General features: G+C 43.8%; 1 protein-coding gene across 2 annotated transcripts; it reads right to left on the reverse strand.

Annotated features, from left to right (window-relative positions):
- Positions 1–22,901, reverse strand: PRDM1 (PR/SET domain 1). Of its 2 annotated transcripts, XM_027089587.1 has the most exons (7): positions 22,624–22,901; positions 20,777–21,025; positions 14,244–14,363; positions 10,019–10,271; positions 3,954–5,059; positions 3,359–3,487; positions 1–3,005 (listed from the first exon to the last, which is right to left on the reverse strand). In XM_027089587.1, exons 1-7 carry the CDS (start codon positions 22,663–22,665, stop codon positions 2,433–2,435), a joined length of 2,472 nt encoding a protein of 823 aa, XP_026945388.1. In that variant the 5' UTR covers positions 22,666–22,901; the 3' UTR covers positions 1–2,432. The 2 variants fall into 2 exon arrangements, with proteins under 2 accessions (XP_026945388.1, XP_026945399.1); XM_027089598.1 differs by lacking the exons at positions 14,244–14,363; positions 20,777–21,025; positions 22,624–22,901 and adding an exon at positions 10,479–13,076.
- Between the last annotated feature and the right edge of the window lie 803 nt (positions 22,902–23,704).

Consider the following 23,704-nt stretch of genomic DNA (forward strand, 5'->3'; position numbering starts at 1 on the left):
TAAAGCATGAACATTTATATTTAATTTACATTTTGACAATTTGCACATAAATAACAATGTAAACCAGTACGTAAACATAAGATAGTTTGTTGTTCTAGCAAAGTAAAAAGCCAATAACTTTGGTCGGTTTTAACTTTGAGTAGAAGGAAAAAAAAAAAACCACTGTTGATTGTGGGCTCAACATTCACATGTAAGAGGCCTCAGGGAAAGTCAGAAGGTAAAGAGAATCAAGAAGTCTCAAGCCACTGTGCAGGTCTCAGGAAAAATTCCCATTAATGAGAAAGCATGAAAGGGGAGAAAGAGAACAAATGAGTAATTGGGAATAGAAAGTATTTGGTGTCAACGTCAGAATGTGATGCTTTGGTTTACCTACAATTAAGGACTGTGTTTGTCAAACACTGACTAAAAAATACCATAAAAAGCTGTCAGTTTTGTTACTTAAAGGAACAGATCAGTAAGGCTCTTAGGTTTCTCTGCATTATCCTAAATTTGTTGTTCTCTTCTGCAGGTTGACATTAGTTGCCATGGACCAAAATACTGAATATATAAACCAGATTGATGAGTGATACATCAGTTATTTAGGAAGGAGGGAGAGGAAGAGAGAGAAAAGTTGCAGTGGTCGATGGGATTTTTATTTCTGGGGCTTGGGTGTGACCACATCATCAGAATGTGGCAAAACAAACCAAAAAAAACCCCATCTTAGATTGTCCTTAATAGTAAAAAAGTATGTCTCTTTCTCCCTGGTTGTTATGCTGTCCCCACCTTTGCACCAAGGTTTTAGGGTCGCTTACAATAGCAAGGGGGTGCCCAAGCTCACCAATATGACTGTGAGGTCATCGAGTGCTAATTAAGCAAAGTCTCAGAAAGGGTTTTTTTTTTTTTTTTTATGCCATTAGGAAAAGAAGGATAATTTACATGGTTTGGCTCACAATTTAAGTGGTTATAAATATATTATATATACACATGGTATAGTGGTATAAATAGATTTATAAATATACATCATTCTCCGCTACACCTCAAATGCCAACATGTCATCTTTGGGTTTAGCAGAAGAGGAGACAGAATGCGACGCATTCCAGCTTTCTGGTGCACGCTGGCTCTCTCCTCTTGAGTAGCAAATCATCAGAGAAGCCATCACTTCCTGCACTACTGGACACACTCAATGAGGTAATTGTTGAACAATTCTGCAATGCCCTTTCTTCTTCAATTAAATTAACCATAAAATGTAAAAACACAAATACTGAGGAAAGTCTGAGTTGTACAGAAAAAAAATACAATTGATGTGTTGGGGATAGGAATGTTCATTACCCGCTTTGACCCTAAGACAACGAGAATACCCGTTTTCCGGTTTTTGGTTTTTAAAGTGTGGCCTGAGCCTATCTAACTCAAATCCTTCCTGGTAGAGCACCACGTTTGTGCAATTTTGACATACCAACAAAAAAGACCAACAACAAAAACACCCAGACTCATGCTTCCTCACCTCACCCATACAAAACCACCTGTGCTTTGGGAATGTTTTGCAGTGGTTTTAAACATGGCATTTTGTCTTCACATTTTCAGATAATACATTGGGATGCCAAAGTCTCGTGGCCACTCCGAATGGTCACATGACTTTGGGGGTGGGGCGACCCTGTTTTTTGGAGAGGGAGACAGATTAGCAAAGCCTTCTTGTAGCCTTTCTGGTAAATCTGTGATTAGGGGGGAAAATGCTGAACTATCTACAGAAACATACAAGATTCTCTCTTTCTTATTTCTTCTACCAGAGTTATTACTGGGTAATTCTGCACACATACCCCCAAGTTATACAGTGCTGTTCAAATGATACAGTCCTATGAATGAACACATCAATTGCCTAACTATGGCAATACCAAAACCTCATTTTCAAACCATTATTATAGAGGGAGGTCGGCTGATGTAATGTATTTGTTTACTAAATCTTAGGTACTTAAAACAGATGTGCAGAAATTATCTACAAAGAACAGCCACCAGACAAAGATAGAACAACTCAAATTACAAGGAATTCTTCCAGTCATTGTAAACTTTTTTTAATTATTGCTTTTTGAATGATAAGTTGTATAATAAATTATGAAATTATTGAAAAAATAATTATGACTAGGCAATAGTCTTAGCAATGGGAGGACTATGCAAACGTATCCACACAAATATTCAAAATACACAGGTTCAAATATATAGATGGGGGTGTAAATAAGTATATATAATATGTATATATATTGTCTTTCCCTCATTTATGCCCTGAGATTTCAGTAACTTTGGGGATCCTTCGTTAATTCCAGAGAGGTGAGGGGAAACCATCTGCCGTCAGGAGAGCTTTGCAGAACTGGAATTATGTACAAGCATTTGCCACAGGCACCCTGACTCGCCAAGTCATAAGTTAAGAAAAAAGACAAAACACCTTTTGTTTTCTGCAAATCTTAAGGATCCATTGGTTCGACTGTTTCTTGTTTGACCTTTACAGGTCCCAGAGGTAGTGGGTTGCTGTGAGGCAACTTCAGGAGGGACGGGTCTGTTGACTCGTAGAGGCTACATCCTGAGAGCAGTCCATTCCCCATGTTTCTTTGCAAAGACACTTTCAGGCCAGTTTCTTCTTTCTCTTTTCTGACCACGGCCAGAATCTCCTTCTCCACCACAGAGGTCACGTCAACGTTGTCCTCCATGTCCTCCAGCCGGTCGGCATTGTCGCTGATGTCAAACTTCTCGATTTCTTCGTTGATTCTGGTCAGGTCCTCCAGAGGCAGCCCTGTGGCTGGGGCCACAGGACAATACCCCTTCAGGTGGACCTTGAGGCCGCAGAGATGGATGTAGCTCTTGTGGCAGTGGGCACACTTGTGGGGCCGCTCCCGGGTGTGTAGGCGCTTGTGGAGTTTCAGGTGCACAAACTGGGTGAACTTGGCGGGGCACACCTTGCACTGGTAAGGTTTCTCTCCGGAGTGGAGTCGCAGGTGGGTCTTGAGATTGCTGGTGCTGCTAAATCGCTTGTGGCAAACCTGCAGCGTGGGGAAGGGGGCAGGGGAGGGAGGTGGGAGACCAGAAGGTTAAGAACTGCCAAGCGGAGGGGCGCGCTGCCCACCCACACCCAGCAACCTGGGAGGTGAAAAAACTCGCAGCAGCGTTAGGCAAATGGGGCAATGGGAACGCACTGCCCATGGGGTGTTGTTTCCCTTCCAGACCACTTGTCCAACCACTGGAAGCTGGTGTGTCATCATCTCAGCGCATCAGCAGCCCAAAGAAGGCAGAATTCTTGTGCTGGTTTAAACTATGGGCTATGGGATGATGGGAGGGCGACTCCTGAGACACTGTCTACAAAGGTCGAAAGTTCAACCCAGAAAACACTGCCCACCTGGCATTCATGTGGCTTCTCTCCCGTGTGTACCAGGTAGTGTTTCTGCAGGTGGGCGAGCTGAGTGAAGCCTTTGTTGCAAGTCTGGCATTTGAAAGGTCGTTCTCCGCTGTGCACTCTGAGGTGGACCTGGGAAGAAGCCACACACGTTAGGTCGGCTGTCACTTGGCTGCAAAAGCGAACATTCCCATGCAAGGACTGGGGCATTTAGGATGCAAACCTCTTAAGAAAAGCATCAAGGTGAAGTCTTAGAACAAATCAAACCCCGATGTGATTTTCAGAACTCTGTTGTGTTGGAGCTAAAGGAACAAAAGTCATAGGCTAAGCAGGGACTCGAAACTGATGTTCTAGCGCAAACCCCACGTGTTTATCATTCACAAGACACGCAGGAGAGGGGAAGCAACGTGTCCCAAGCGGCGCAGCCAGAGCAGCAAAGGCAAAGGCAAAAGCAAAGCCGCATCGACCATGCCCAGCCCAGGTCTCACGCTGTGGAAATGGCAAGTTATAACCTGCGGGAGGTGAACTAAATACCCACGCACGTCGTGCACTCCCGGGGACTGACCCCGCGCCATCGGGCGGCCCACGCCAGGCCTACCTTCAGGTTTGAGAGTTGGCCAAAAGTCTTGGCGCAGACGTTGCACTCGTACTTGATCTTGCCGTTCTGCTTCTTCAGGGGGTAGGGGAGCGTCTTGTAGCCAGTCATGTTCCTTTTGTTCTTGATGAGATTCACGGCCTCGTCGCCGCCGCCGGGGGCTGCCGCGGCCGCTGAGGTAGCTTTGGGCTGCACCACGTGCTCGGCCGTGGCGGCGGTGCCGGCCGTCGGGGACCCGCTGGTGGGGCTGCAGGCCTTGTCCTTCAGGCTGGCGGCCGCCCCGGGCAGGGAGAAGGCACTGTGCGGCGCGGGCACCAGCACCTCCCGGGGGTGCTCGGGCTGCAGCAGGCGGCGCGCCCCCTCCGAGGGCAGCGAGCTGGGAAGGGAGGCGGGCGCCAGCATCGGGGGAGGCAGGCCGCCCCCGCCCAGGAGGCCGCCGTACACGGGGTACAGCCTCGGGAAGAGGCCGAAGCTGCCGAGGCCGTTGATGTTGCCCACGGCGCCCAGGCCGTTGCAGTTCATGCCGTAGGGGGGCAGCAGGAACTTGGGGTAGTGCGCGTTGTAGGAAGGGATGAAGGCGGGCGGCAGGTGCGGGGGCGGGGCGTAGCCGGGGTAGGAGCCCAGCCCCTCAGCGGCGGCGGCGGCGTACGGAGCGTTCAAGTAGGCATAAGGGTCCCGGTGCTCCTGGGAGCCGGGGGCCCGCGGCGACACGGTGTTCCCGGGGCTGCTGTGCAGGCTCCGGTCTGGGCTGCTGCGCGCCGAGGGGCTGGGCGTCGTGGAGGACGGGATGGGGGAGTGCGCGATGTAGGGCGGCCGCTCCATCCCGTAGGCCAGGGAAGCTTTCAGAAAGTCTTCCGGTAGAGGGGCCCGGATCGGGTACACCACCCGCGGGTAGAAGGGCATCTCGGGGCTCCCATTTTTCCGAAAGTCATCCGCGTCCTTTTCCGAAGTGAGGGGTGAAATGTTGGAGCGGTATAAGTCCTTCCCTTTGGAGGGGTGGGAGTCCAATTTTAGTATTTCTTTCACGCTGTACTCTCTCTTCGGGACATTCTTTGGGCAAAGTTCATGTTTCTCAGTGCTCTGCTGCTTTGGATGGCTCTGGGTTTGCGCTGAAATAAAGAAAGGGTGATTACTCAGATGGAGACAGAAAATCGGAGCGACGTTGCCCAAGTTGCGCTCTCCTTGAGCAAACCTGAGCCCCAGCTGCCCCAAGAGGGACACCTGGCATCTCAACGCCCACTCATTCTAGAAGGCTCTCGCCACTCCAGTTCCTTCTCAGCAAAACCAGGTCACTGGTGGCATCGATAAAACGAATAGCACCGTTTGTGTTATTTTGTTTCCAACGGTAAAAACCTCATGATAGGACAGTCCTGTTCGACCAAGAGTAGGAGAGCCTCCATGAAAATGGCGTGGAAAAATACCGGGACGGGGTGTCACAGGTTAATAAAAGTCATTCTCATGTTCACGGTTTACCTAAAGGAAATCAGCACACCCTGAGAACTAGATGTGCAAGATTAAGACTCATTTCAAGTAATAAGCAGTCATCAATTTTCGCCTCCATTCTTGTTTAATACGAATTTGATAAAACCCTGTTCAAACTGCCTCTTCCCAAACAGACAGATTAGCGATGTGATGCCACCCCTTCCCCTCGATCTGCTGACAACACCAGAATTTCACTGAGGCTCTGGTCTATAACCAGGCTCCCAGTAATGCTGTCCCCTGGAGTCACAAGGCGTGACATAGGCATCTCTGCCAGACCACAACTGGCACTTCCTGAGCCAGTTCAATTACTTAGAGCACCAAAGACGATAGCGTGTATTCCAAAAGACGGCATATTATTACTTGGTAAACAGACTGTTTAGGAACAGCAGCAATGAGAGGACAGGCTCTCCAGGCCATCGCCAGCACTGCCCCTCCAAACACACAGAACAAACGATGCCTTCGAGAAGACACCAGCCAGAGCAGGGAAAACCAAACACTCGCTGCTCAGCCTTCCCTGGAAACCAAAAGTAAAATACACGCTGCTTAGTCGGAGCTCTGGTTGTTGGAGGGCAACCCCTCCAGCCTGCACACCTGCCGTAGGCATAGGCATCAGCTGTCGGTGTGTGTAGATGCCAGGAGAGGCAGGGACCTCGTGGCCTTAGCCTCAGAAGAGGACAGGCTTGGGGGACTGGGCTGAAGCCTCTGTAAAAGTATCATTCACTGTCTTTAAAAAAGTCCCTGTTCGATTTAACGGAGGAGGAACTCCAGGCTTGATACCTGATAGGTCTAGAAATGAACTCTGTGGAACTCCAGAGTCTGAATTCTTCAAATCCATTCTCTAGACTGACAAGCTTGAGGGATTCGATTCCAGTTTGAGAGCCCCTCAGAGAATGTTATCTCTGCTGGCTGTTATCAGTTACTCCTGGGTGAGCCAGCAGCCCCAGAATAAACACAGCCCAGACACTATCAGGGAAGATGCTGATGGGGGCAGTGATGGAAAGCTTGTTGAGGGAGAGGGATTTCTGAAGCCACTAAACCAAAATAAATAGCCCCTTATCAGGCCAATATCAGTCTTTCAGTGAGGCTCAGCAGGCAGGAAGTTCAAATTGTCACTTTTGTTTTTTAAAGCTGAAATGGTAAAGGAAGAGAGACAAGTAAGTTGGAGAGCTGATAGGCAAGGCATCTCACACCCACAGGAGGGAATTTTGAGGTGAAAAAGAATGATTTGGAGGCATCCACAGAAAGATGTCACCCTAAAAATAATGAAAATACAGAAACTTCACCATCATAACTTTCTGCCATTTTTATGTGGCAAGGTACGTCTAAGTCTCCTAATTTTCTTTACTGGCTTCAACACTGTCTTGGTTCTAAAATTCAATAAATTAAAGCCATAAGCAAAAAGTTTACGTCTGTCCGTAGCACTGTCCCTACTATTTATTTAGCCTGGTGTTCTTACTGAGCACCTCCATAATCCGATTGTTGAACTACCACAAAGCTAACGATTGGGGACTTGCCTGGTGGTCCAGCGGGAAAGACTCCGCCCTCCCGATGCAGAGGGCCCTGGTTCGATCCCTGGTCGGGGAACTAGATCTCTCACGCATGCCGCAACTAAGAGTCCGCATGCTGCAACTAACACCCGGTGCAGCCAAAATAAAAATTAATTAAAAAAAGAAACTTAAAAAAAAAGCTAACGATTGGGCCAACAAACCAGAAAGTCGGAATTTATAATTTTCTGTGCAAAATACTGAGCACAGTGTGCCTAGCATATAGTAAATCCATGATATATGTTCGATATCTCTTATGCCTTCATAAAAATACAATATCCGGAGGGCAACGTCAGCCCCCCTCAGGTGTTCTAAGGTGGCGATCATGGAGTCTATGTGAAAAGGTACATTTAAGAAAACCATCCTTCAGCAGCTGAGTAATCAGTGGAGCTGGTGTCATTTCTGACTCTCCCACTCAGCAGCAGCTTGAGTTAACATGAAAAAGAAAATCAAGATCTGTTTTTGTTCTTAAATCTTAAATGGCTGTAGGCGGACGGAGTCATTTCAAGAGTGAACTGCTTCTGAAGGCTCTGAATGGCTTAATTATGCCGACTCACATTTTCGATCTATAATAAGAACCCCCAAGACTACAAGAAAGAACCTAGAAGTTCTGCAGTAGGCAAAACAAAGCCTGTTTTCAACTGAAACTGAGAACGCAGATTAACATTTAGAAGTCTATAATCTGGTCAACTGTTTTCTAGATGGGTTAGTTAGATAGATTGAAAAAAACTACCAAAAAAACTTGGGAGGGGTAAGAGTTAAACCTGAGAGTTCCTACTCCTTTTCTTTGGTTTTTAAAAAATGCCTATTTATGATTTCTGGCTACTTATTTTTCTTTACCTCAGTTTTCTTCAACTCTCTTCTCCTCAAAACTCTACCAGTTGAACTATCAGTGCCATTTTAAAGCCCTCACGGAGATTCTGACACAAGCCTCTATCGTGCTTGAAGCATGGAACCCAATACAACTCATGTGAAGACGCAATCTGCCTATTAGGCCTGATGAAACAGTGGAGATTTTCCTGATCAGCATCTCAGTCATCAGTTACCACACCTACGACAACTGGTTTCACAAGGCAACTGGAGTCTTGGCTTACTTACTGTCACTGGCTATCGTTAACTCTCATTCTTTACTACGAATACTGGACAATAAATGGGTACCTGAAAATGTTAAACCACCATTTAGAAAAAATTCTGCGTAAACAAAAAGGGACATTTGAGGGAACAAAGGTGTCATTTCATAGTATACAGGACAGTTGCTTCTGAACACAAAGAATAAGCATTTGAATAAATGCAAGGCCTTTTAAGACCTTTCTTTGACTGGCAGGAGGTAAGGGATGTATGTGAAAAAACTTCTTTGTGGTTGGAGCAAAGTCACCAGGGTGGGTCATCTCAAATGGAGTTACTGTTCAAAAAAGAAAAAATCAAAGTCTTTTTCTGAATCCGTGAATGATGAAGCTCAAGGAGTGCGAGGAGACCCTCAAGAGGAAGTGACCGGCTATGCTGAGAAAGTCAGGAGGAAGCAGCACATCTTCCTGGGAGATGTCCTGCCGGAATATAAGTTGCCTTTTACCACTGCGCCTGGCACCTACAGGTGGTATAATAGCCGAAGGGCTCCTGGGATGCTTGGCACTAGTGACATGATGGAGACTCTTGGAAGCGCTAAAGAGAGATAAGGGAAAAGAACCACCACCATTGGCCAGGACCTGATTATACCCACCATACTCAAGCCGTAAGCCAATTTGTTCCAACTATTCTAAGACTTCTTCCTGAAGCTCAAGGTGCACTATATGTGTGTGTGTAAGGACCACAAACACAAATTTAAAGATGATCTTATGGTGGAGGTCCTTAAGCTTTTATAGCCCCAGCTTTTCAGAAAACTATAAATATAGTCTTGGGATCACAGGGAGAGCAAAAGTGAACTAGACAGTGTGGGATGAGCACCAAATAGCTGTACAATTGGATCATACCTGACTAGGATAAATAATCGGTCCTAAAGTTTAAGTCAAATTCTAATTTATGTTAATATTAACATTCATCTCAAAGGACAAAGTGTGCACTAAAACAATTTAGCCTCCAGATAAAGCAAGTGGGACAGCATATGGACTATTGATGAATCTGGTTAAAGGGTCTCTGGGAATTCTTTGTACTGTTTTTGCAACTTCTCCTTAGGTTGGAAATGAGATCAAAACAAAAGGTTACAAAAATGTCAGCATTTAGAGGCCAAAACTTTTAAACCAGAAGGAGCTGATTTAAAAAACTGCTTTAAAACTTAGCAGTCTGAGAATATACAACCATAGTTACAACAGGTTGGAATTTTATGGTAAATCTTAAATCATTCATAGAGATCACTTGAGAATGACTAAAATGAAGTAGGGTTTTGCAGAGAGGTCACGATAGCCAACTTTAACCAAATAAAAAAGTAAAAGCTTGCAGACCTAAGGAACGGAGAATTTGTTAAGATCAAGTGATAGGTGGTTACTGTAATACTCATCAGGAGATCAGATAATTAGGTTTTTACCATTAGGGAGGAAGCTAAGATATAAAATCTTTAGGGTTATCCATATTCAAACGAGATTTGAAAAATTATATCTCCGAGTTTTTCTAGAAACCTTTTATGTTTCACATCAGACCATAACTTGATAACCAAATGTGCATCTCTACAATAGTTCAATGTACTTGTTAAGCACTGACAAGTCGCCACAAACAAGGAACTATATACCGTGCATCCTTGGCATGTCAGAACGAATCTCTATTATATTATAATCCTACCTGCCCCCTTTTGGATAGATTAGCATTGAACATAGATTTCTTCCTGTAACTTTCTGAACATTCAAAGTAGCTCTTAGTATTTTTTAAATGATCAAGTTTCATTATAGGAAACAGAGACTAAAAAAAGCTGTTTTCCTGTTCCCAGTCCCTAGTTTAAGCCACCGACTTGGCCCATCAGATGAAGCCATGTAATTAAACAACATGTTATTAGCGCAAAGGGGCAGAACTGACGTTACTGGCATTTCTAATTTTTTTGTTCTGTCATCCACTTACTGAGATTCATCATTTTCAGCTCTCCAGGATAAGGGTAGTGAAGCCTTTCCGCAAAGTCCCGGCAATACCACACAAGAAGCTCCTGGTTGGCGGGGATGGGCTTAATGGTGTAGAAGTAGATGTTCATGCCGTTCTGACAGGCGGCCAGGTTCTGCTCCCGGGCAGAATGTGCTGGGTTCACGTAGCGCAGCCAGTTGCTCTTCTCCTCATTAAAGCCATCGATGAAGTGGTGAAGCTCCCCTCGGGAATAGATCTGCCCAAAAGAGAAGACAGACATGGAAAAGAAAGCCCCAAAGCAACGAAAAGCTTCCCTGGCACCTCTGAGAATAAACCCAGCAAATACCGAGTTTGATTTCTGGTCCCTTATTGCCTGGTTAGAAAAGGAAATCAGTTTAGCCGGAGTTGTCTTGAATCAGCAGAAATAAGGGCAGAAACAGGGAAGGGACACTTTGTCAGTTACCTTTTCCATTTCAGTTTTAGTGTCTTTTCACTTTTGGGGAAAAGTAACAGAAGAGTGAAACACAAGATTTCATTTAAGGAGCTGCCTCAGAAGGACTAAACAACCACCGAGTACTGTTTCTGCTGCCACAGTGAATGGCACACAGGCAATGCTACTTAACTTGAGTTCCGATCATGCAGACTTTTAATGCTTTGAGTCACTGGGTATTAGACCAACCCGACTGAGTACGTCAAACCGAGTCTCTCAACTTTTTCTATGGCCTCTGTACTTGCCGTTTCCTACACCCCCGCCCAAGGCTTAAACTATGCAAACATCCTCCACCCCCAAGCCTCCAAGTCCAGCAGGAACACTTGTTCATATGAATACTTGGAAGCTTGCCTTTTTGGGGAAATGCTGGGTGAGGCCAAGGTGAACTTCACCTGCCATAACAAAGTGAGCACTGGGACAGAAGCCAGCATCAGACAGTCTACTGAGAAGTCACTTTTCCTCTTGATAAACGTGTTCGGCCTTGCACTTTTCTTTCAAGGCAGAGGAGGGGAGAGGGAACCCTCTCATCCGTGAGGTGGTTGGGCTAAAACACCACTCACAGAGCCATAAGGTTCGTGTTTTTGGTAAACGAACAGAAAGAAACCATGTTGTTCTTTAAAGGCAATGCAAAATGAAGAATTCAAAGTCTGCCCTAGAGTAATACTGCTTTTGGTTAACAGATACCCTCAGGCCACTCGGTAAAAAGGTAGAGGTAAGAATAGGAAAACTTAAAGTATACATTCTTACTGAAACTTTATAAACAACTTTACAAACAAACTCCTTGCCCTTCCACAGTAACTTTCTCTCTTTCCCTCTTTTTAAGATGTACCCAACTCGTCTTCAGACTTAAGAGATCCTTAACACATATATAAGAAATACCTGGTTATCTGCAACTTAGAGGTTCCAAGTCATAGGGCCTGGTTCATAGCAGAAGTTTTGCTCTAACCGGACAGCAGGTTATTGCTTTCTTCTTAGTCACATGCTATGTTAGTCTCTAAAATGTTTCTGTATTTCGCTCTAATGTTATCAGACAAAAAGGAACTCTGTCCCTTTAACACGGGCAGTAAACACCAGAATCACTTTCTTTTAAGAGTAACTTCCTGTAAATTGTGAAGGGGGAAATACATGTGGCTTCATCAAAGCAGCTTGTGAGAGCTTTTGCGGTGTGTTTTGTTAAGAGAAAATGGAACAAGGCCGGGTGAATTCTGCTATCAAGAGGGGTTTTCAAGTTTGTTTACTCTGATGTGCAAACTTCCAGGAACACGGGGTTCCATCGCTCTTGCACTCTTCGCTGGGCGGAAACTGCTTTCTAAAGCTACGGCTATGTTGATTCCAGTCAGCCTTCCACGGACTACAATTTACTGTATGCTCATTTAAAAACAGAAATGTCGACGCCATGAAGTCACACACACACACGAAAATAAAATAATGATACGTCAGATGAACACTGCTCCCTGTCACCCTCACTACATTTCCATATATTATCAAGAAGATTAAAACGTGCTGACTCATAGCACAGTTACAAGAAATGTCACTGGTTTCTCAACTTGAACATCCCTTCTCTTCTTTGACTGTGTAATTTGCATGAAACTTTTTCTTTCCTCACAACAGATGTTCATATTCCTGCCAGCAAAATCAGGATGCTTTTAACAACATGTGGGAAGTTATCTCCTACAATATCCTTTGCATGTGAAGGGCCGATTTCAATAAATCCTCCCAAGGAAAGCATTTCAGCTACTTAGAGTGAATCTTCAATGAAGCAGGGAACTGGGACAGAGATAGGACGTTCTTAAATATTTCTTGTCATTTTTTTTCAAAAGGATCATGAATTAACGAGACTTATGCTGGATTTTCTTAATTCCGACCTTCAACTCCAAAAACTACACGTGTCTATGGCTCATTTCTGAGAAGACTTTATTGGCAGTAAAGGGGAAAATGAACTCACTTACATTTTGCCCATTATTAGTCAGGTATTAAATATATTTTAAGCATGACTAATTAATTAAATAAAAATTGTGAGCACACAACTCAGAGTGAAAAATCCTCAGTGATCTCTTTTGTTTGGAAAATAGTAAACTACATTTCTTAAAACACAAAACTTCCCAGATTTAAAACAAAACCTTGTTTCTTAGGAACAGCTTCTGAGTGATCCCCAAATAGAAGTCTTTTATAAATATACTTGTCCAGATGATATAAGCATTCTAGGTAAATCTGGCCAGAGTAAGTATAATACAATTTTTGTTGCTACCATGCAGCTGTTTCTTAAAAGAATTTTAGTAACAGTTTCCCAGTAATCATGTACATTTTGTGCAAGTATGTATATAAAAAATTGCTTTTAAATTTAGTAAATGTAGCTTTATTTTCTAATTAAAGGAAACCAAATATCCCAAAGAGATCTATGGGAAAACGGAAAGCAGCCCAATTTTTTCTCTGTTCATCCTAATCCAGGGTCTTTTACTCAAAGATTCCATCTAATTAGTTCACCTGTGAGGTCCTTTTTTATTTTTTTAATTAATTAATTTTTTATTTTTGGCTGTGCTGGGTCTTCCTTGCTGTGTGCGCTTTCTCTAGTTGCAGCGAGTGGGGGCTACTCTTCGTTGCGTGTGCGGGATTCTCATTGCAGTGGCTTCTCTCTCTCCTTTTTTTTTGTGATACGCGGGCCTCTCACTGTTGTGGCCTCTCCCGTTGTGGAGCACATGCTCGGGGCACGAACCCGGGTCCCCTGCAATGGCAGGAGGACTCTCAACCACTGCGCCACCAGGGAAGTCCTGTGAGATCCTTTCTAACTGTGATATTCCAAAGGAAATTGGATTGGCCAGACTCTTTGGATGTTAAAGGAAAGTTCATCATCCCGAATGATTATAAGCATTTCCCTTACGCTATGGGAGTAACTTATGTACTATCAAACCCAAAAGTTTCATGGTACAGGTGCGTTGAAACAGGACGAGTCTTGTGGTCCATCTCCATTCCCCTAGTACCATCTTCTACCCATCCTTCCTTAAAGGCGTTTATTTATTTATTTATTCTGCGTAAACAAAATCAATGTTTTGTTTGCCGCAATCAATCAATCAATAACAGTCCATCATTATTGGTTTGATGGATTGATTGATTGCGATACGCGGGCCTCTCACTGTTGTGGCCTCTCCCGCTGCGGAGCACAGGCTCCGGGCGCGCAGGCTCAGCGGCCATGGCTCACGGGCCCAGCCGCTCCGCGGCATGTGGGATCCTCCCGGACCGGGGCACGAACCCGTGTCCCCTGCATCGGCAGGCGGACTCTCAACCACTGTGCCACCAGGGAAGCCCAAAGGCATTTATTTTTGAGGTAATTCATTTATGATTACTTGTCCATTCAATTAAAGTTAAGTCAGCAAGAAATCAACAAGGGGTGAAATCTAAGGCTTGGTGACTCATTACTACTTCCTTGCACAGAAATGCAAATGAACTTACCCTTGAAGCAAGCAGCAAACTCTTTCCTTTCATCACAAAGCTCTAATGAATTGCAAAAATTAAGATTCACATATAGACCATCTCTCCATCCCTAACCACCTACAGGCTGTGTTTCCCAGGCCAAACATTTAACCAGGTTCATCACGATTGCTTAGAATTCCCTATGTCCATGGGGACCCTGAATACTTGTGGGGAGCCCCAGGACAGGTTGAAAATGGAAGTGACCCAGCAATTTTAGTTTCATTTTTTTCCCCTAATACTTAATGAGTCTGGAAAAATTTCCCTACTTACCCGCCAAAAATATTTCCTGTTGGCGTTCTTGGGAACTGTATCACTGGTGTAGATTTCACCTATTAGAGGTCCAAAACGTGTCCCCTTTGGTATGTATTCTTTACTCACCACTCCAATAACCTAAAGGGGGTAAAACATATGAAACAATGAGTTCAACTGTAAAATATTAATCAATCTTTTCATTTCAATGAGTTGAATTGTCAAATGGTAATATAACCAACAATGATGAAATTGTACTATGGAGAGCAGACATTAATGGTGCCTACATAATTAACAACGAGCTTGACTTTTGGGGAAGACCATCTTTTAAACTCGCAGGTCATAAGCAAATACACAACCAAGTATAAAACAGTCATTCTCCGGTGACTGAGGGTCCTCTATTTTCTATTAATACTTTTTATGCGAGAACGGAGAGGGTAACCATTCCATATTAGAACAAGTTTCAGATACTGAAGAACTAGACAGTCAAGTTTAGCCCACTTCAGCCGGCTCCTAGTTTCCTATTTCTTCTTCTCCCTCAAGCCATAAACACAGTATGCTTAAGGGGAATAAAATAGTTTTAACCTCAGAAACCAAAATAATGTTCTTTGGTTGTTCCACAAAGGCCTAAGGAACCAGAAACAAAACATATTATTTTTTTTTTCATTCCAGATGAGGGTTTTTTTTGTCTTCTTCTAACTTGTAAGTTCTGTTTAATAGAAGGGAATTCTTTCAAGTAACTTTGTTCTTCTCTAGCATCTTCTGCTCAACAGTGGTCAAAAGTCTTCCTTTGAAGTGGAATTTATACCGAGGAGAGCTGTGGGTTCTAAGATCTGAGGAAATGACCTTCTCAGACTTGGATGTATCACACATTTTGACTTTGTAGGGCCTTGCTAAAGAAGCATGTTAAATATACCAGTTCCTCCTGGGTCGTAAATTCCTTTGGGGGGGGGTTGAAAAAAAAGTCACCAACCAGGAATCAGGAAGCAATTCATTACTATTCAAAAGAACTCCTTCTCCTCTGTAATAGTCCCTTATGACATTTTGCAGTACATTTTGTAGTACATTTTGTTTTGGTTTTTATTCACTCACTCTCCTCTTTTCATTTTCCTTTTGCTCCAAACAGCCTACAAATCACTTACTGAATAACTTACTGATATGGACCAAGAAAGGAGGTAAAACATATTTATTTCCAGTTTTTATTATCCCTGGTGGCTCCTTTATAATTGTGTACCTGAAATGGTAGGCCCCAATACATGAAGCAATAAATGTCTGCAGTGGAATCTAAGGTTCTGGTTATGATATACACTGACACCTCACTAATTTCATCAATAATTTGTCTCTGTTTAAATGAATATGGAATAAGCATACCTACATGCTTGTGACAGACCAGGCTTTCTCATGTACGTGACTTAAAGAATTAATTTTTTTAAAAATTTAGTATTCAATATACAAGCCAATGGAGCATACCCAGACTGGAAAGACAGAAAAAAAGAAAATTTCCTATATCTAACACAAGTTGAAACAAGGTTGGTGAGCTAGTGTTATTTTTGGCCCGTTATGAATTTCTGGCAAGAGCTGAAAAAAGCAGATGTTCATTTCATCCTCCTCTGCCTCATTTACATCTATCTGCCCTTTCAATAACAGTTCATCATTATTGGTATATGTTGGCAGTATAACTCTGGGGGACGGGAGTACTTCAGAACAGTCTTGAGATAAAAATACACCCTAAAGCTTAAGTAGACTTACTTATTCAGAGGCTCATTGTTTATGATATATTATTGAAAATAATTAATTTGAAAAATGCATGGAATTGGCTTCTATGACACAAATCATTTGGCATTCATATCTGAATGATTATTCCATAATATTAAAATGACAAACAGGAAAAACAAATAATGTCATTTGTTGGTGAGCCAATAATTAGCGGTTGATATTTTCAACATATCCACTTCAAAGCAGTAATTCTAAAAAAGGTACTCAACTGGTTTATCAACCTTGTTTTAAATTATAGTCTCTCGCAGACAGTGTCTTGGGGGTCAGAGCTTGATTACCAACAAGTAGCATGACATTGAGGCCAGGGTTTTTCTTCTGAATTGCCATTCTTTTAACCAACGGGCTTTGTGGTATTCAGCTACCAATCTTACACTAAGAAACATACACCATTTTCTTATGGTCCAGAAGAAGTCAACTAGCATTTTGTTCCCACAAAGGAATCTGAAGTAGACATAAGCCACCTGACACCTTTGAGCACAGCTATAGGCAAGTCACTGGGGAAGCTGTGTGACAGCACTGGAAGTAGCTCTTGTCATCGATAACCTTACAAATGAAACTCAGCAGGCCAGACAGGAGAATAATTTGTTAGGAAAGGGAGGTCTGTGAAAATCCTCATGTCCCAAACAAATAAAAAGAGCCTCAATATTAGATTATCTTTGCAAGTGAGACAGAACCCTAATATTTTAAGCTGTGTGATGCACAGAGCTTTGGGTACATGTAAACTCACACATATGAATAAATAGACACAAAATCACAGAATTTCAAGGTTGGAAGGAACGGTGTAGCTTATATACCATCTCTATCCATTCCCAGTCCAGCACCCTATCTCACAATCAGCACCTTCACCTCAAATCCGTGTCTGAGACATTATTCAAAGAGCACAGAAGAGCTGCAACTCTAAGATTCCAATTCTAAGATTCCAGTGCTCAGCCAGGTAACCGGAGTGGGGATCGGAACCAGGGTAGTTTTTCGTGGGAGACCAAGTCATACTTCTCCCTCTGGCCCTGGAAAGATCCAGATGTGAATCTTAGCCAACAAAGTTCTATCCTTGGAGCTAGCCTATGATACAGGGGAACCTGGTATGTGCCCTGAATTTCCCAGAGCTAAAAAGACTAAGAATGTGGTCACCTAGTTCAGGAAGGAAACTTCACTGGAACTGACCAGGGTCCTAAAGCATCCCTGCTGGGCACGGATTGCTGCGTGCCTCCCATAAACCCACCAGCGAGAGGACACTGGCCTCAACACTTCCCCGCCTGCCCGCTCTTCCCCACTGTGTGCTATGTGTGGGGCTGACCCCTTCAGATCCGTCAGCGGCCTCCGTTACAGAACAAACCCTGAAGTCCAAGGCTTGCAGACAAAAAACAGGGCTTGTTTTCCATTTTACAAAATGAAGATGTCACAACTTAGTATAGGTGGACTGGGGGTTCTGAATGAAAGTCTGATAGTAAGAAGAACAAATTTGCTTTTTTTTTTTAAAGCAAATTCCCTCTTTAGAATATATGAATACACATGCATCGCAGTGAGTTTCAAGCAGAAACATCATTCAGGTCTAAATGTGGTATAAGCAGCCTCACCCCAAATTATATTAAAATCATTTAAATTACTAGCTACCTCTTCCCCTCTCCCTCCATAAAAATGACTCATTCGATTAAAATTCTATTTCGAATACAATTATAGTTGCATTGAGATGACTAGAGCTCATCTCAATGGATGAGTGGGTATATACTCACTGGATCAAGACTTCAGCCTGTACTTCACCCCATTTTTAAAAAAACGGGGTGGAGTGGATAACGATGTTTTTGGAAAGTCTCCTTAATTATCTTCATAGTAAAGGAAATGTGGCAATGCCTGGGTACATAGTCTCCACAATAAAAGGCAGTATGAAGAGGGAATTGCACTTATGGCAAGATGCTTTTTAGAGATGGCTGAATAATGGACTTCAATCAAAATGGCCACTGAGTCCCCATCTTCGGCCTGATGTTTCACTGCCACACGACTCTGGAGGTCAGGCTCGGAGCCACAGAGCCTCTGAATTCAACTCAAGCAACCTCAGTACAGGCTACTGCTTCCAGAACAGAAGTGTTTCAATCGATCTTTCTGTATTCAAGTATTCACAGAAGATTATTTCAGGAGGTCAAGGGGAAAATCCCCCTAAAAGAATAACCCAGCAGTTTAAAAAATTTTACAAGTTTTTTGAATAGTATGTCTATATTTGGTCTGAGTTCTGGAAATAGGAAGTAAGAACAGCCTCATTAAAGGTGCAGAATGATTCTAAACCCAATCTAAAAATGAGGGTCAAGATCAGAAATATGGTTTGTATGTTTTGTTTTTAAACCAAAAAAAAAAAAAAAAAGGTGCTGACACATAGCGCAAATTCATAATGAAAAATGGTCTTTGCTAAAAAAAAATCCCCAGGATGTCAGAACACCAGTACATAAGGTAACATCTTCGCTACTTAAATGAAAACATTTAAAGAAGGGCAAGATAAATCAGTCAGATGAAAACTACACGTACAAAGGCCTTTTTCCTCTTTCCACGGCTTGTGGGACTGAAAGAACTAACTGAATAATGATAATGTAAACATTTCACCCATCCTGAAGATTTCTGTTCTAGAACTGGTGTGCAGCTCTCATACTCTCAATGGCTCAATTCTACGGTGCTCTTTCACCACCTGGAGGGAGCTCTCCTTCCCCAAAGTGCAAAAAGGAAGGAGGGAGAAACTGAATAACAGGTACACGTTTCCAGAGAGAGCTTAAGACAGCATTACATTTAAGTTGGTCTCCTGGTCGCTTTTATGATGAGGGACAACAGATATACTGCTCTCTTCAAGCATTTCTAGGGGAAAATAGAATAAGAGAAAGCTGATCTCTTATTAGGTTCGTTTTGAAGGACCCTCCTTAGGCATACAGGCACTGTATGCTTTCTGGGTGCTGAATTTATGAAATATGGAGTTACACATTCAGAGAAAAAAACCCCAAACAAGCTTAATAAATGATCGTCCTGAAGTTATGTTAAGACGATAACTAAAACCACAGTGACACCAAGAGGGGCCAGTGCAGCGCAATCGAGTAGCACTGGTTGGGGAAGTCTGAAGAACTTTGCTCCAAGGCCTGGCTCTGGCTCTAAGTATATACCTTAAGTAAGTGACTATCTTTCTGAACCTTGGACTAAGGGCATTATTCTGTTTAGCTATGATTTTACATAGAATGATGAAAATTGAAAAACTTAAGCTAAGAGCTAAACTGAGGATAAGAACACTACAGAACTAAAGGGCAAGGATGACCCACAGAATAGAGGTCTCGATTTCAATCCCAAGGGGCTGGAGGGGGCAACACAGCACAATCGAAACCAGGGAACAGATCAATATTTGGTCAGATTTGATATGGGAAAAAATGCTACAGCTTATAAAGCCACAGCCAAACCTTAAATACCCAAACAAATCCTACACTGATTCCATGGGCCACACACTAAGAGACCTTCTGTAGAAAAGGGTGTTACTTTCAGAAAGAGGTGTAATTAAGGCCGATCTCTGGCGTGAAATTTTTGGTAATGTTCACATTAAAATACAATTTAAATTTTGCTTTCTACGAAATCAGCCTCCTCTCTCCCAGCAGGAAAAAAGAAAAAAAAAAAAAAAAAAAGTTGAGCTTTAATGAAACCCAAAGCAGAGTTGCTCTATTTAATTTTAGACAGCTGTGTCACCCCCTCACCAAAAACACTGAACTCAGATACACAAACAGGAAAGAGACAAAGTATTTCCCAAACCGGCTCTCAACTCCTTCAAATGCTGTTCCTTAGGGAAGGAGGAAAGTGATTTGACATGGTTGTAATGAATAGTCCCAGTATAGAATTCTGGGCTCCTGCAGCAAATGACCCCCTTTTCGCGACTTTCTGAAGGCAGTGATAGGACGGACAGTGACCTATGGGAATGGTTGTGATGGCAGGGCTGTGGACGGGTGGATTCCTCCAGCTCAGCCCGGCAGGCAGTAGACCAATGAAAGCAGCTGCTGTAGCTGAATTCTCAAAACAAGAGGTGGTTCTGCAAGTTATTTCACAGCCAAACATCACGCCTAGATACAATCATTATAGAAAAGGGTAAACACAAATCCTTTGCTCATTCCAAGTTTGGGTTTTCAGCCCCTTTGAAACAACAAAGGGTGTACCCACTTCAGAGGCCAAGAAGAAATTGGCCTGCCAGCCCGGTCAGAGCAAAGGAGCTGCCGCAGATAAACAGGGGTTAGCTCTGAAGTCATCCGGACAGAGGGCACTTTTACATGAAACTCTTCTCCGTTTATACCATCACTTCAGTTCATAAACACGTCAAGGTTTTGAGAATAATTTTAGAAACCCAGCTAATAAAGCTGGCTCGTTGAACAAGTAAATAAATAAAGCCATCTCATGACCAAAAAGAGACAAAAGAAACATGTCAAACATTTTTTCTAAGAAAAAGTTTCTCTCCCTCAAAAGCTAGTACACTGGGGGACGAGTTCTCAAAGCTGCTGACGATTTCACCCACCCCATGCTGCAAGTCGGCTTTTCCAGGACGTGTCAACTTGGCAAAAAGATTTCACTGTTTACTAATTCTTATGGAACACTGAAGAGCTGGAGGAATAAGAAGGGATGGACTTAGGGCAAGAGAAAACAATGAAAGAAGTGAATTAAGTGATCAGTTATTTACTGATACTTACAGATTCTCACAGACATACGAGGCCTCAAGGGCAAGTAGGGAGATTTGGCGTCAGGTGCCAATCTTCTTCAGCAAGAAACCAGAGGCTTACCTCTTTGCTGTTTGTGGCATATTTGAAAAGCAGATTCCTCGGTAAGGATGCCTCTGCCTGAACCGAAGTGCCTCCTTCGGTGCCAGCATCCCAGGGGTGGTCGTTCACAATGTATGTACACTTCTCCTCAAACTCAGCCTCTGTCCACAGAGTCATGTCCGCGTCCTCCATGTCCATTTTCATGGTCCCCTCAGTCCCCTCTGCCAACCCTGGAACCTTCACAGCACTGGAGTTACACTTAGGGGCAGCCTGGAAGAGAAAGGAAAGGGCTTTAATCCCCATTGTCCTGTGGCTCCTCCGAGCGAGGCTATGACTAATACAGTCGTCTGAAGACTTTCAAAGCAGATGCAGAGTGCTTGGTACAGTTGAGTAAGAGCCAGAAAGCCGTATAAAGATTGCCTTGGAGAAGCAAGGTTTTAAAATGTTATCCTTAGTGAAAAAAAAATAAAAATAAAAAAAAAGTGTGGCAACCACATTGGGAGACAAAGTGAAAAAAAGGAAAAGAAACACCTCCAATCCCCGGCTTTACCTCTCACGGCAGAAAAACGTTGAGGCGCCTAGTCCTCTGTCCCAGGACGCCTGGGGTCATGGCCGCCAGACCCTCAGCGCTGTGGAAAAGCTGCCTCAGAAAAGTGTCACAAACAAGGAGAGGAAGAGGAAGGAGCTCTGTCTGCCTCTGAATGAAGCTAAAAATGGAAAGCGCGTGTGGTGCAGGAGCGGAACCCAGCCTGCCTTTTCCAAATGGGGAAGACTGAACTTTCCCACCAGCTCCCAACTCAAAACAACTTTCAAAACAACTCGCTCTCCCCCCCTCTGCAGCGCGATCTCTTTCATCCTCTCACAGGGAAGGCCGAAAAGGGCTGCATCCTGCCAGCATCACTGAGCTGCAGCTTTTCCGAGATCGTTTGGACCATAGGAAAAGAGAAGGAAAGATGGGGGCGGAAGGGGGGGCAACTCCCCGCAGTTTCTTTTGACTGTGGGCATCTCACGCCAAATTGAAAAAGTAAAAACAAAACATAAAACTGTTCAATAGAATTCCCTGGAGAGAATTCCTTTAGGAGCCCTCAGCTACAAATAGCACTTTCCATTTAAATCTGAAAGTGTACGAATTCCCAGAAGTCACTGATGGGCCACAGTTACTGTAACTAAAGTTATAACAAATATAGAAGACTCAGAAGACAAGCTCTGCTTCCACTTACAAACTGATAAGGGTATTCCCGCAAATCCCCCCTCACACGCAGGAAAAGTGCTTGCCAAAGAAAGAGAGAAAAAAAAGGTAAACAACGTCTGCAGTGTTTTCGCATACAGACGGGTTGGGGAAGAAGTAGGAACGTGGGTATCATTTCCATGTAAGAACATGTCCTTGTTAGAATGTAAACATAACACTGTCCAAGTCCTTCAGGGTGGCTTTTCCATTCTTTTATTTCTTCCCTAAATATGATGCTCTTTAAAAAAAAAAAAAAAGTCGGATGCGAAGTTGTCTTTCCCTCAGCCACGATTTAAACAAACGTGCTTATTTCTACGTAGTTGCAACATGTACAGTCACGATGCCAAATGAGTGTTAAAATAAAACCAAAATTTAAACTTAAGCCAACGCGGAATAGTTACTTTGTTGGACGGGTGTGGGCGGGAGCCACTACCGAAATTTCAATGAACTGACAATTACGCCTAGAACTGAAAGGGTTAATGATTCATAAGGAAAAAGTCTTATAAATGTTTGACAGTACTAAGCGCCCGAAAGCAGAAGCCCTTCTGGTTTCTACTACGGCTACGTTAGCCAAGAGAGGGAAAAAAAAAAAAAGTTTTCAGATCAATTTCAGAATGAAAAACAAGATCAAGTTCCTTACCAAGGTCGTACCCACACGTTTTTCCAAGCAAATATCCAACATCTGAGATAAATGTCGCTCATGCCTACACAGTCCGCATGTGCTCCGCGTCCCCTCCCAGCCGAGGGCTGGCGCGCACCGACCGCGGCGGTGCCCCTCTCCTCCGGCGGCTGGCGCCCGTGTCCCGAATCCCGGCGCGGACAGGTGCCTCGCTGCCCGCTGCCCTGCCTCTCCGCAACACTGGAGGGCCGAGTGTCACGGCAGCACGCTCAGTCTGTGTTAACCCGGCCGGCGGCTCGGCCCTTTCCCCCTCCCTGCCGCAGATTTCCCATTCGTGATTCACTCCTACCAGCCGCCTGAAGTGGGGGCGTGGCCACACCTGGCCGAGCCGTGCAGAGCTCACCCCAGGGCTTTCCTCCAGCCCGCGAGCGCCCAGAGCTTCCTCCCTCCGTATCTGAATTTCAACATTTACTCGGAATCTTCTGACTTCCCTTTGAGGGCACTTAACCTCAGCGTTTACTCGGGCTGTATTGTATTCTAAAGACTCCAGACCGCCCTCCTTCCTGCTGCGGCTTTATAAGGGGGCGCACATTCCTTAAATTCAGGGAAACCTAAAAATGACCTAAAATCGTTTGGGTTCCTCGGCTCAGATCCAGTTACAGAACATACAAAACTTACTTGAAAAGATCACGTGAAAAGAGCAATTATTTTTGCATGGAATGGAATAAGATGTAGCTGTCTAGTCCTCAAGCTACTGCCTGTGAAATACACGTTTCCTCCCCGCAAACTTGAAAGCTTCCATTTCTCCTGCTAACTAAAGGGAACTCATCTTTGGTAGAACTGACTTCCCTCTTTCAATTATTTAGTAAATAGGGAAATAGGAAAAAGGTATAATCCTACAGATTAAAATTTCTTTGCCTTTTCTCTCCTCCCCAAAGCCCACAGGCAGACTTCCGAGGAGTGTGTTTGCAAAGTGGAGAGCATTAATCGTTTCCTAGTTAAAGGGAATGTGGAACTGATCGCAGCAAGTGGAAGGCAGACGAAGGCAGTAATTAGTGGCGCTCTACGCTGGGAGCCCTGCCCGGCTTTTCCTCCAGCCCCA

This window comes from Aethalodelphis obliquidens, unplaced genomic scaffold, assembly GCF_003676395.1.
Source record: "Aethalodelphis obliquidens isolate GAN/ISIS:26980383/991018 unplaced genomic scaffold, ASM367639v1 scaffold3, whole genome shotgun sequence".
Lineage (NCBI taxonomy): Eukaryota > Metazoa > Chordata > Mammalia > Artiodactyla > Delphinidae > Aethalodelphis > Aethalodelphis obliquidens.